The sequence below is a fragment of the Ptychodera flava genome, chromosome 17, assembly GCF_041260155.1.
Source record: "Ptychodera flava strain L36383 chromosome 17, AS_Pfla_20210202, whole genome shotgun sequence".
Classification (NCBI taxonomy): domain Eukaryota; kingdom Metazoa; phylum Hemichordata; class Enteropneusta; family Ptychoderidae; genus Ptychodera; species Ptychodera flava.
The window spans coordinates 4,160,596-4,174,890 of NC_091944.1; the positions used below are offsets into that span (position 1 = coordinate 4,160,596).

The following is a 14,295-nucleotide window of genomic DNA, read 5'->3' on the forward strand; positions in this document are numbered from 1 at the left end:
AGAATGCACATCATAAACTGATATTTCAAAATGCTTTCAGAAGAAACTGTTGGCAATCTTAATGATACATGAAATGTGGAACAAAATACAGCAAAAGTTACTGTTGCCGTAGATGTAACATCACTCGACTTACAGAGTTCAGCTCACACGTACACACTGAAGTACATGTATGGTTTTTCAAACTTAAAATGTCTTCTCAAACAACATTGTATTGCTCAAATGGACTTGATGGAAAAGTTTTCAGCCAAATTGCATACATTTTTTAGTTTATTACTGCAAAGGTAAGTAGTGGAATGACTGATACAAAATTTGCACAAACAAAATAGCATTGAAATTTAGGATAGTTTTAGACAGATCACTGGAGCTGAAATACAAATTTATAAATGTGTGATCGAAAATGATATAGATATCATTTATTCGCAGGTCATGACTTTTTTCCAGAGAACCCCCATTTTATGACGTTGTTGCTAAAGTAGCAGGTGCCAAATGTCTAATACTATGTGTTTACAGTTTTTCATGTAAAACACATGGTGCTAACAGCCTTGTATTCACAGCTGCACACAGACCTGATGATTAACTGAGTATCTTTTCAAGCTTTTTTCCTTTATGAAGATATTTGTTTGTGCATTATAGATACTTATCTAGCAGACACCAAGGAAGTATATAAAAAAGCACTTCTTAGTAACACAGCATCTTGTTTTATTGTTGTGAAATTTTGAACCATGGTTGTATGGAGACTTGATGAATACTAAATTGGTGTGATATCCTCCAGTTACGTCAATTACCTTTTGATTTGCTGGCATGGAGAGCAGCTTCCATCTTCTCCATGGACGTGATTGGCTCTTTTTTTATTCTGGAAACAATGGAAAGGAGCAATATTGAATTTTCAATATCATCAGATGTGTTTTGTTCTGTACGCCACTGATTTTTTAAATTTTGAGGGTAAAGAGCTTCAGTTTTCAATAGTCATACTGTCATTTTGCAAGGCTTTAATGTTATCGTGTCTAGCTTCAAGGAAAAGGTGTATCGGCTGCTGAGCACTCCATTCTGTCTGTACAATTGATTTACTCAAAACATGGTTTTATATTATGCACAGTCTACCAACAACATGGCAATTTGAAGCCTAGTGCCTTGGCACGTGGCCAATTCATGGTTGTATGAATATATGGTTGACCAAAGACAGACATGTACAATGTATGTATGTATGTACATGTATGTATGTAGGTACATGTACATGTATGTATGTTTGTATGTATGTATGTATGTGTATGTATGTATGTATGAATGTTGTATGTATGTATGTATGTATGTATGTATGTCTGTATGTATGTATGTTGTACGGTATGACAACTGTTTTCTACAAATGTGTTCCAGCTTGGCTAGCTCACATTTTGAAATATGATATTACTCTGGAACTCATTACAATTTACACAGATTTCACTTAGTCTGTGGGCATTTCCAACCATTTTCTGGACAAAGTCTGACTACACATTTGTGTACTGTACGAGGTCATTTCTCAGTCACTTTGTGGTAGCTGCAGTGGTCTAGCCTGCAGCTTCCCCTTATATATCTTTCCTTTCAATACACGCCTGTATGAGTAGGCTACAGGCTTCATTGCGGCAGCTAATTATGTGGCTATTCAGTCAGACCTCACTCTGAAATCAAACAAACTAAGGTCAGCCACATACAATTTGCCATCATATTCAAGAATTATTTGTATTTCGTTAATGACAAAGAATTGTCAGCTATAAATCTACCAGTACTTATAAATTCTCTGTTTCTACAATCACCAATGAGAGTGGACAGCACAACTCACGTTCCAATTGTAGCAATTACAGTGACAATGTCGAACATGACAGGGTGTATTTTTACAAGTATATCACAATTTTGTTTCTCAATGCCACGCCTTCAACAGGAAGACCACTGTTTGAATTTGATGATAAAATAAAAATGAAATGCATTGCAATGGGTGAATAACAGATCACATCATATTTATCAGATAAATATACCAGTATGAGGAAATTATGTTGTGAAACAACATCATGCTGGTAAAATACCAGAACTATACTTTCTACCTGTATACATGTCTCTGGATGTGTCATTCATTTGAACTTTTACAGTTACTTTCCTATAAAATTATAGACTTCGTCGATGGCTTCAATGATAATTTTGCAATAAATTGAATTTCAAACTATCACAAACGCTCTGCATAAAGAGAGACTGATCAGCTGTATCTTTATGAATTCTAGGAACCAAAATATACCAACCAGTCTTCCGAGAGATGTTTTAGATTACTGTTACTAAGGTGTATTGCTTTGAAAGTGTTACTATTCAATTCTTGGCAATGGACTCCAGTTTGCTAGTTCACCATTTTAGTCTACTTGCCAAAACTAGCCAAAATTTGCAAATTCTGATTTTAAGTTTGTTCCCAAACTTTGAGAAATGTTCTGTGGTTACAATTTTGCAGCCATTTTTACGCAAGTTGTTTTTGATTTCAAACCATCTTATCAAAAACATGAACAAAGATATGGCTAATGTGGCTTAAGGTCAACAAAGGCTAAATGTCCATACATGTACCGGTACACACAGTAATTGGCAATTCTTAATGGACAAGAGAATAGCTTGTTTCATTGAGTTTTGTCTTGGCAACAGTGTCATTTGTTCCCAAAAAAATATCATTAGAGATTTACGATTACAGAGAACTGGTATGACGATGTGTGAAAGAATCTCCGCCTCATCTGTACCTATTGTACATATATGTCACATATACGACATTTTGTGACAGTGGAATGGAGCAATACACTAATCACCATTCTTGTTGGACATTTATATTAAGTATCACCATACCTGGTACACTATTGTCCTTTTGAAACATTAAGTCACACTACATGTTGAGAGAAAGGCCATCGTGGATTTGCTAACGTCACCCCAATACCCTGTAAACAGGTCCATACTCACCATTGATAACAATGGATTTGGACCAAACCATGTTAACGTCATCATGCTGACTGTTTTCACTATTTTTTGGTTTGTATATCAATTGCAAGTTTTAGTTCTACTCCTTCTAAAGCATGTTGAAACACCTGCGATTTACCTTGTCAACACAGCGTCTATGTGTAAAATGCACTATTATTGTTTACTTTTGAACTGTACATGTAGTTTGGATCAGAATTACATGTATCTTGTCAACAATAACTATACAGTCTACACATGTACAGGCTGAGTTGACACGCTTGATACTGTGTATCTCAACGTGCTTTGGGGATTAGAACAAGAAAATGTAGTTGACATTAAAACAAAGATTATACCAGAAAAATCATCTAAAGTTAGAGCAAATGACCCTTTCATTAATGCTAATACAAGTGTTCATCTGTCAAGACTTTCCACTACCTCCAAAAATATATTAACCTTATAAAAAGAATGTTGTTTAATATGATGGTTTCAAACCAATAACTTTTACATTCAGCAGAATGATATAGAAACTATCAGTTTTTCAATTCCTGTTGTCCTGGCAGACAGCTCTGCCTCAACTCTACCAGCAACGTTATGGTCACACTGATGTGATTGAAACAGGAAGTTATCGGTTAGCAGAGGAAGAGGTGACAAATCTGAGTTTCATAACATTCTATTTCCATTTTTCTCATGAAATGTTCACTTCTAAAAATGAGCAAATCAAGGTTTTGAACTGTTCATCAGGTGTTGGGGAAGTTGTGTTGGAGGGAAAAGAAGAGGAAGGTGGAAGTTAACAAGATTCATAATATATGATCTTGTATTTCCATTTTCTCATGAACTGCCCATCATTGAAACAAAGAAAAATTATATTTGGACAACAGGTGCAGTGTTTTTGCTAAGGTTAGGGAATATTGATAAATGATTTGGGAACCCAGGTAACATTACTGCTGTCCCTCTATTTGATTATATTGATATACCAAGGGGAACCCCGGTAAAATGACTGGGGAACCCCGGTAACATTTACTTGCTTACCGCCCTTAGCAAAAACACTGAGGTGTTAAAACCCTGTTGGGGAGCTATACCTGACAGAAGTTTCATAACACTGTAACAGAGTAATATGCATGCACCATGTAGTTCTATCCAATAATACTTTGAAAGACCTTGAGATGAATAACAGCAGAGAAAAAACATTTAACCATCGACTGCAATTGTCCATGCTATACCGGTACACGGAAACACATGGGATCTGGATGGAATTTTCCAGCACTGAAGGGATATAGCAATTCATTATACTGTGGAAAGTTTCCAGTATTCAAGGTAGGGAGGAGGTTAAAGAGACTTCCCCCCCCCCCCCCCCCCCCCCCCCCCCCACCCCATCTATTCAAGGATCTACGAAATGGTCTTACTCTGGTACACAAATGTTAGGATCACTGCTGGTGACCTATGACACGATATGTTCACTTTTAGGAGTCATTTATTATGCATGTTTGCACGATACTTAATTGCATGTTTGCAGAGTGAAATTTGCATGCTTTGAAATTCTGACTGATGGATTGCTTTTGTTTTTTCACCTTTCGAGAAGATTGCCCCATCTTTTACTATGAATATACCGGTAAATGAAGCATCACTTGATAATGACAATGAGACAGGGCCTACCAGTATGTTTGTATAACATTGTGGACTTGTTTTTTAGGAGAAATATTTCAGTGTTTTGTTTATGGTACACAATCCCAACCATCTTTGGTTCAAGGCTTGTCAGCAAATATGATTGATCTGAGGTCTCATCCATAAATTCCAATTTCACCAGCTCTACAAAACTTTATTGTCAAAACACCATCGTGAACACCTCCCAAAAAGTTTGTCCAATACATTCATAGAATGGAGAGAAAGAACGTTTCATTAGCCCTTTAAAACTGTATGATATGGCAAGGTTTCCTGCACATTGGGGATAGATATTCAGACTCTAAAACTTAATTACAATATATTTTTGGTCTACCACTCGTAGGGGCTCATTTGGAAGCTCACGGAGTAAATAAATTTTTCACCCACTTATTTTTGCCCATCGTGTTAAACCAGGGATGTGGCCATTTTGAATTTCAAGTGTCGGCATTAAAATATTGGGTATATATCTCCCCAGTCCAAAATTTTACGCGATGACCCCCGATTTTTAATGTTGATTTCGAAAGGGAGAGGTTTCAAGTTTACCAGAGGAATGTTTGGGCAAAGATTGAAGTCTTTCAATTTCAAGGCACATGAAATTGATGGTAAACGTTTCACTGTCAATGTACTGATTCGATTTGGGTAAGAACAGTATGACGCTGAGTACCATACGTCTTATCAACTCAATGTATCTGTGATGCTCTCTTGAATTTTGTTCATACCCCGGTAGTCAAACACATCTAACAAATGCAACACTGGCACAATATAAAACTGTTGTCTGTGTGGTAGCAACACCGAACTGTTCAAAAAGCAATGTTACTTTACGTTTGGTCAGCTATTTTAAACCTATGGCTTACACGAGGTCAAATTTGTAAATTTCTTACTTTACCGTGGAAGTGTGTACTGGCTCTTTCAGAGTATGTTGTATGAACTAAAATGGTTGTGCAACCTTTGTATGAGCATGGAACCTACATGTATGGCTTACACGAGGTCAAATTTGTAAATTTCTTACTTTACCGTGGAAGTGTGTACTGGCTCTTTCAGAGTATGTTGTATGAACTAAAATGGTTGTGCAACCTTTGTATGAGCATGTATGTATGTTCAGACAGAGCGCGGAATGAATCATGATTGACCATTCATATATTTATCGGATTTCTCTCAGTGGGTCTGATACTGTTACAACAAATGTCAATCAAGCACAGAATGGAAAACTTGCACAGTTATCTACAGCATCGAAAGGTGAAATAAAAAGATTTTTGAAAGTTTGTATCAGTGAAATGTTGCCGTATCAAACACTGGCAACAATTTTATCAAGCATCTGTCTGGCATGGAGAAATGTCTTGTGTTTTAGTGCTGTACACAGAAGTGGCTGGTTGTTTCAGGTCTTAAGATTCTAAACACTGGAATGTCAGCAAATCCAAACAGGAATTGCAAATTCTCTTCTCTGAATATCCATGCAGTATAGTAGAGACAAAGTAATGTAGTGCACTAAAGTAGAAATGTGCTTTTAAATTGTGACTGCAAAACGCTGAAATCACCACAATTCGCAGAAAGTCATGAACTGAGGAGATTAACCCTCTCACCACCATAGTTTGGTCCAAATCTATTGTTATCAATGGTAAGTATGGACCTGTTTACAGGGTAGTGGGGGTGAGCAGGTTAAAGGACCTAGGAGTTCAAAGTTTGACCTTCAACTTTCACCAACTTATTGCTTCCCGTGTTCAACACGGGAACAACAAAGTGACAATTTGAATCTCCATTACAGTCTGTGTGACTGACTCTACAGAGTTAAAATTTCAACAGAAAACAGCACAGATTGTAGCTTGTAGCAGACTTTCATCCACATCTCAAACACAGTCCCATGTTGACCTTTTGGCACTGTTCCTGCACAGGAGGTAAAATGGCAGTATGCATGGTTACGCCTTTCAAGTCATAACTCCAGACACCACATTCCAAAAGTGCCACAGTTTCCATTCCTGTGATTCCATGATCACCTTTTTTCCATGATTTATGTTGGACAAAATCCTTAAAATTGCACTGAAAATCCTACTGCTTTTGATAGCAACTATCATATGCCTAAATATATTTGGCTTGTACACAAAGCAGGTAGAGGGTCAATACAAATGGAAAGCTAGGAAAGTTTCAGATGATAATTGACCTTTCCTCTGAGATCTTCAGATATATTGAGTTCATTACTGGCTTTTAACCTGAAAGATAAGATGTCATTTGGTTGTGTGCAGCAATTATACGGGATCCAGGTAATGAGCACAACAAATCCATCTGCGTTTTTCAGTGCCTTGACTTGGGTTACAATGCTGTGCAAACCAGCTGCATTTATGTGTCTGGGGACAGAATTTAAAACTGTGCTTTGTGAGAAACCAGGTAATTGTCACACTTTGACATAATCAGTACAAAATTTGAATTTCAAAACAGAAAAGTAAGACTCTGAGAGTGAGACAGGACTTTGAAATTGGATCTTGAATAGTGTTTCATGTTTGGTTTACCAGTTTATGGTGATATAACAGGGAAAATTTGGTACAACTGGAGAAAGAGCAGAGATCATATCTACAGTAACCCCTAATTTCCATGTGACACTTCCATTTGCTGGTTCAGGCAGAGTTCACAATTGTGTAAACAGACATCAGCAACTAGAGATGAATTTTTTCAGAAAATCTGCAAACTGACCGTTGGTAAGTTTTGTGGAGAGGATTTTACTCACAGCTTTGGAAAGCTTGACACATCACTGAGGGATCTCCTTGCCATGCAGAAAGCTACATTTTGTGCTGCTTTCCAAAATGGAGGCCATCACTTGCATAGCTGTCTGGAAAACCCATGCATGTGTACATCCAGTCAATGCATGGTGGGTTGGGCCTAGCCTGCTTCGGCCTGTCAATCACAGACACCTGACTAAATGAGCTGGCCTGATTGGCTGTTAAAGGGATCTCAATGTAGCCATCTAAAAAGCATTGAAATTTACATGGCGACTGGGATATATCAGAACAATTGACCTTACGAAAAGATATATTTGTAATGTATACATCCAACATACCACAGAAGAAAATTTCAAAACCAAATATTATGATACAAAATTACAATGATAGAAATTGAAAATTCAATTAGATACTGGGTAAGCCTCATATTTGGATTGTGCATACTACATACAATATTCTAACTTGTGTGCACAACCAGTACTGTCTCAGCAATTACTCTCTACAATTAGCTTCCAACGGTTGACAGACTTTTTAATTGCTTTATGTATGTAAGTCTACATAACATGTGAAGAGAAATGTTGAAAACAGTAAAAGAAACATATGTTCAATCATGTATGCATAATAATGTGTGTCTATTGGAATTGACTGCACTACAAATACATTGAAATTATTTATTCAACGTCAAGTCTTGGATGAGGTTTATAATCTTCACTGAACAACATGGATGTTATCACATTCATATTCTAACATACTGACTGATCAACTCTCCATTTTGAGTCTCAAATTTATTACTGTTTTCTAGATTTTGGAGAATTTAACAAACACAGGCTATATCTATCTGGGCAAAGCATTTTTCAAGATCTATAATGTCACTAAGAAGCTAAAAGATCCATAATTTCAGAAGCTCAAGGATGTGTAAAATTGATCTCAACCTAAAAAAGCTATCTGGGGAAACTGTGAACACAGAACAAAAGCTGTTATAAAACACATTCACAAGAAACCAGCAGGTTTCTCTTTCATGTATTTCTCTGATGAAGTAAGGGAAGAATTCAAAGAGAATGTAAAGTGTACAGAATGGAATTAAGTGAATCTGTGGATTGGATGTTAAAACTAACAAGGCAATATTATCTGCCAGCTCACAAGGTCAACTCATAAGCTACAAGGTCGACTGTGACCAACAAGCAGTTTTCTGTGGTAGCCCTCTGCATCCACTTACGTACACTACAGTAAGCTATGGGTTTCTTGTATCAAAGGCTAACAATCAGTAACCTACTTCATAATCTCTACCAGTGTGAGCAAACCCCCATGTTTCTCAAATGAGCTCCAACTGCTGTGTTGAAAAAACCCATATTCAAGCCACACAATTCATGCAATGCTAAATTTTTTATGTGTGTCTTTGATATCTTCACCTGCAAACATGTCTATCAAGTTTTACATCATATTCAGGCTACTGGAGTATATCAATATTTCATTTCTTCACTTCCTATAACAAAATGTTTCTACCTTTTAACAACAATCAAATCTTAGAGTTGTACACTCAGATGTACGGTACATTCAGATAGCTTACGTCCTCAGTTACCATCATCTTTAGGTAGTAATATGCCTCGAAAGTGAAAGACTTAAAACTTTTGCTCGAATTTTCCTTACGGAATACTGGGTATTTCAACCGTTCTTTTTCAAAATCAAGCATAAAAATCAGGAGTCACAGTACAAATTCAGTTCTAGAGAAAGAAATTACCAAAGATTTGCCAATATTTGAAATTCAAAATGGCCGCCATCCCTGTTTTAACTCCATGGGGAAAAATAAAATTTTCAATTTTTGAAAAACTAAGAGGGTGAAAGTTTTTCTTTCTCCAAGGGCTTCAAAATGAGCCCCAACATATGGTAGATCAGAAAAGAATTGGAAAAGTTTGAGAGTCCAAATATCTGTCCCTGAGGCGCATTCTACCCAAAGGTAGATTGCATGCACCTCAGGGACAGATATTTGGACATTAAAATTTTACAATCATACTTTTCTGATCTTCACTTATAGGGCTCATTTTAAAGCTCTTGGAGTAAGAAAAATGATCACAGTCTCGTTTTGGTTTTTCCCATAAAATTAACACAAGGATGGCTGCTATTTTGAATTTCAAATATCAGTAAATGGTAGGTATTTGCTTCGTAAGTTCCAAACTTTGCACATTGATCTCTCCTTTTTATTCTTGATTTGGTAAAAGAATGATTGACAGTTTCATTGAGGAAAATTTAAGCAAAAGTCTTTCACTTTTGAGGCGCATACAACCTTAATTTGCCAGTACATTCCTGATCAAACCAGTCTCTCATACCTGTACCCGTATACGGTGTATCTAATAAGCCCTTCTCTTTTAGTCATCTCATATTTCTCAGTGTCAGTGAAGTGCTTAATTTGAATTGTGAATACGCCTTTCAATGCATTTTATCTAAGATCAGGTTTTGCAAAATGCACGTAAATGTTGCCATCAATGCTTCATTAGGCAAATGGCTGCACAGCACTTGCATCATGCACATGCTAAACTGTAGACTAACGACTTTTACGGCAACTTCAATATGATTGTAATTAGTATTCTGTTTGGTTACTTGCTGGCTTGGCTAGCCTAGTCTTGTGAAATCACATGGAAAGGCCTTACCTCAATGCTGCAAGACTTTCTTTGAACTGAAAATGTACCACATAACTTTTTGAAAACATTGGAATTACTTACAAAATGTATGCTGTGTTTCCTCTGCCACTCTCAAATTCGTAAAATTACTAATTTTTTAGATGATTTACTAATTTTTTTCATTGTTGATGCGTAAATATACGAATGCAAGGAAGCAGCTAGTTGATTGAGAGCTGAAGGCCCCCAAACCTCAAAATAGTTCTGTCTAAGCACATGTTGTACTTAATTTGAATTTGATTGAATGATATTCCGTATTGGAATGGTTAAGTTTACTTATGAATTTCAAAATTTACAAAAAGTTTCAATACCCAATTCGTAAATTTACTAAAGTTTGAAAATTTCAGAAGCCAGAGGAAACACAGGTATGATTACCTGGGTAATAAATAAGCTACACTGCATCCATTTATATGTTACTATACCATGGTCCTCTGCGTCATCAATCCATTGGATTTGTTTATATGTTACTATACCATGGTGCTCTGTGTCATCAATCAGTTGGATTTGAGATTTTAAGATCATGTTTTTCTTACTATCGATTTGTGTATATGCAAGACTATGATTTCTAAATGGTAAAATATGATTTTTAATTGTTTGTGATCAGCATATAAATGTCTGATCAGTTTTTAGCATATGTGCACGATGATATGAAACACTGAAAGTTACAACCTTTCAAAGAAATTCAAATTCCATAAAATTGAAATCGTGGGAATAACTGAAAGTCTGTATGGGATTTGTTAACCACTGTGCAAATTAGAGAGTGCTATATGCCACAATTGAAGTAACAGACACACATATACACTCTAACTCTGATAGCCACCCCTAGAATGAACTACATCATGTACAATGGCTCATCTATTATGACAAGCAGGAGTTAATTCAAATTTTCGAAGAAAGGTACAATGTGATGCAGATTTCTGCATTCATTGTTTTAAGATCTGAAGTTATTACAGTTAGAATTTTTACTTTTACATCTAGATCTAGTACGCCACACTCCAATATAATAACTGACATAGACATTAAAACTGAAAATTCTACATACATAATGACTATTATAAACCATGAAGTATCAGTCACTGCTACCCCTAACAAATTTTGAGTTAATATGCAGTTTGAGAATTGCTTGCAGGCGAAATTGCAATTCATTTCAAGGGTGACGTTTGATGACTGTCCAAACACTGTATGTGACACAGACACAGATACAAATAATCGCGGTAATTTCCGAAACAAGATTTGATATCTTTTTATCACATACTGAGAGTTCACATGGAGTTTGTTGGTCTGTTTGCAGAAGCAGGGTTGCAGTAATCTATCCCTGTGGCCTCTACCTATAAAGCCATTCTCTACTTTGTGAATCCAGATTTGCATATGAGAGAAAATGACCCCTGCAAGCCTCAGCTTATTTCAAAATGACAGCAAATTCAACGATTTGACAGTCACGTTCACAGGATACTATCAGTGGTACCATCATGCTCTGAATTGCACATATCATTAACAGCCAGAATTTCAGAGTTTACCTGAAATTCAACCAAAAATGCTACTGCTTTTGGATTGCACTATACATGGCTACAGGGAACAACATGGTGGAATTTGCTGTACACAAGGATGCTGGTGGTGGGCGGAGCTAATTTTGTGAAGATCATCTATCAATCACTCTACATCTATTGATTTTGATTGGCTGACATGAACCTGGCGAAGACTGCTTTACCATATACGGCAACCAGTATGTCCAGACACTTGGCCCTATCTCTCAGTGGCACAAAAAAATGAGCCAGATAAAAAATGAACTGACACAAAAAATAGGCATTTCTTGGCAATAACTCATGTCCCCAGCTCTCTGAAAAAATAGTAGAGTATATCCATTTGAAAATTGTTCGCCATCATCTTCTGAACTGACCTTGAAGAAATTTGTGCATGTTAAATCAACAAACTGCACTGACATTTATGTCAGCACTGTTGAGCAAATATTTTACAAAATATAAAATGATCAAAACCACTCGGTAACAACAGACTCCATTTCACTTATCAATTGAAGTTATTTCTCAGTTACAAATAACCACTTCAAATTTTCAAAAATACCTCTCTGAATTATATCTTTCTATGCATACTATTTTCTATGCTTTTGCAACATTTTTTCCCCTTTCCAGTTAAGTAATTTTTTGACAGGAAGAGCTATTTTTAATCAGATTTCACACTTTACAGACTTGAAGGACACGAAAACTGTGTGTGATGATTGAGAAACATTTTTTCATATTTTGACAGACCTGACACAGAATGCAATGTGAAGCCAGGGGACTGATGGAACATTTTTGTCATTTTCTGACCTGTTCTATCGTAATAAGTTAACATCTTTTAAGTCCGAAACAACTGTTGACACTGTTGTGACATGTAAAAACACCAGTGTATTGCAGTAGAACACCGGCGCCTACAAAATGATAATTTGAGACAAGCACAACCAATGATTACACAAATGATGGTTCAGGTTTCACTGTATCATGGCTTTATGATGTTAACATTATTTGAAGCAAATATAAGAGTGAAATTCTTACCGGTAGACCCAACTGACTTATGGTTTGCATTATTTGAAACAAGAGATTTCAGATCAATGTTTCCCTGCCTGAATTCAAATTTAATAGCAAATTCTTGAATCCACAGTTCTTGAAGGTTGAGTAGGCTTGTAAAATTAATAAACATACTATTTTATTCCTCAGGATGCTAAAACACAGCTTCACTGTTTGACAGTACTTACCCTGTGAATGAGTGTCTTAACTACTACGACTACACACTTCAACTATTAAGAATTGATCTCAAAACCATGGGTTTTTCCTCTCCACCCATGAAATTTACTGGTCTATCACAGACAATAGTGTTGTATGGCCTGGTCTACAGACAATAGTGTTGTATGGCCTGGTCTATTGGCACTCTTATTGTTGCCTTATAAGCAATATATACCAATTTACAAAACTATCACACACCCCACTGTTTGGTTTGGTGTAGTCATCCTCAATGCATGGCAAATTTACTGCAATAGTTTGCACTGGAACCTGTTATGAGTATGATGGCAACTTCCTCAAAAATGTCTGTCATTTAATATTCCCGTTGAAATTAAGATATGTGACATGGTACACGTTCAGCAGATTCATCAGACAATTCAATGTGTTTTTACAGGAGAACATCCCTTACTAAAATGACATACTTTACCATAAATCATAAATGTCATGTGACAGACTCAGGATTTTTTCTCTGTAGCGCAACATGTAATATGGTTGGTTCTTCTGACACACGCACGTGAGCAAATCGCACCAGTGAGAATTGTGCTGTATGAATTTTTCTCAGAACTTTTTCTTTCTTGTCAGATTGAGGGTATTTTTAACATTGAATGCAATTTTCAGAACACCCAAAACCGTGTGGCAAACAAAGAGGCAGATTCAAGGTGACAGATTGTGTTCACAGAAATGGATAGGAAGTGGTTTATGAATAGAAATATATCATATAAATTTAACCCTTTCACCACCATGGTTTGGCCCAAAGCTATTGTATCAGTGACAATTGTGGACTAGTCTACAGGGAATTGGGGTGAACAGTTAAATTTCCTTTTCAATTTCTTTTCTTTACATGCTTTGGTTGGAAATTTTACATATTACCATATACATAAACATGTATATCACATCAAATTGAGCAGTAAGTTTAATATCGTTTTTGCTCAGGTTGTGGAACAAGAGTCAATGATTTAAGAACTACAGCTATCCTTTTTGCTGACTCCATAAAACTCATGAATGTTTTCAGAGGAACCATGCATGAGATACTTCCTACCTTGCAGGAGGCGCCTTGGGAACGGATTATATTCAATTTTTTGTTTGTCTGATCTACTGCTTGCGTGATCATTTTTCAGCTGTTGGACTGAATAATTTTGTTTTTGATTTTATTTTTCCACGTCACGTTAACACAGGGATGGCGGCCATTTTGAATTTCTAAACTGGGCAAACTTACATGTAAAGTAAATTTGTTTCTCTGGCATGAAAATTTGCATCAGGTCGATCATTTTCATTCGAAAATAAAATGGTTTAATTTCCTAAGGAAAGTTTGAGCAGAAGTTTACGTCTTTCAGTTTCATGGGAGGTATTTTAGTACTACAGTACCTAAAACATTTATACCATTACAAAGTTCACTGCTTATAACAAGCACCTCTGCTTTTGTTCTAGTTTCTAGTCACAACAATGATAACTCCTTCCCTTTCACATGCATGCAGCTGTTGATACATGTACGTCTACTTTGGTGTCCAAAACATGCAATCCAGTAAA

The 14,295-nt window shown here is 36.3% G+C and overlaps 1 protein-coding gene across 1 annotated transcript in view; it reads right to left on the reverse strand.

The window, feature by feature from the left end:
• LOC139115194 (MYND-type zinc finger-containing chromatin reader ZMYND8-like) overlaps positions 1-14,295 on the reverse strand; it is a 42,795-nt gene that overhangs the window by 20,136 nt on the left and 8,364 nt on the right. Inside the window, 1 exon segment of the mRNA XM_070677135.1 lies at positions 786-853. Coding sequence (XP_070533236.1) covers positions 786-853 — 68 coding nt within the window.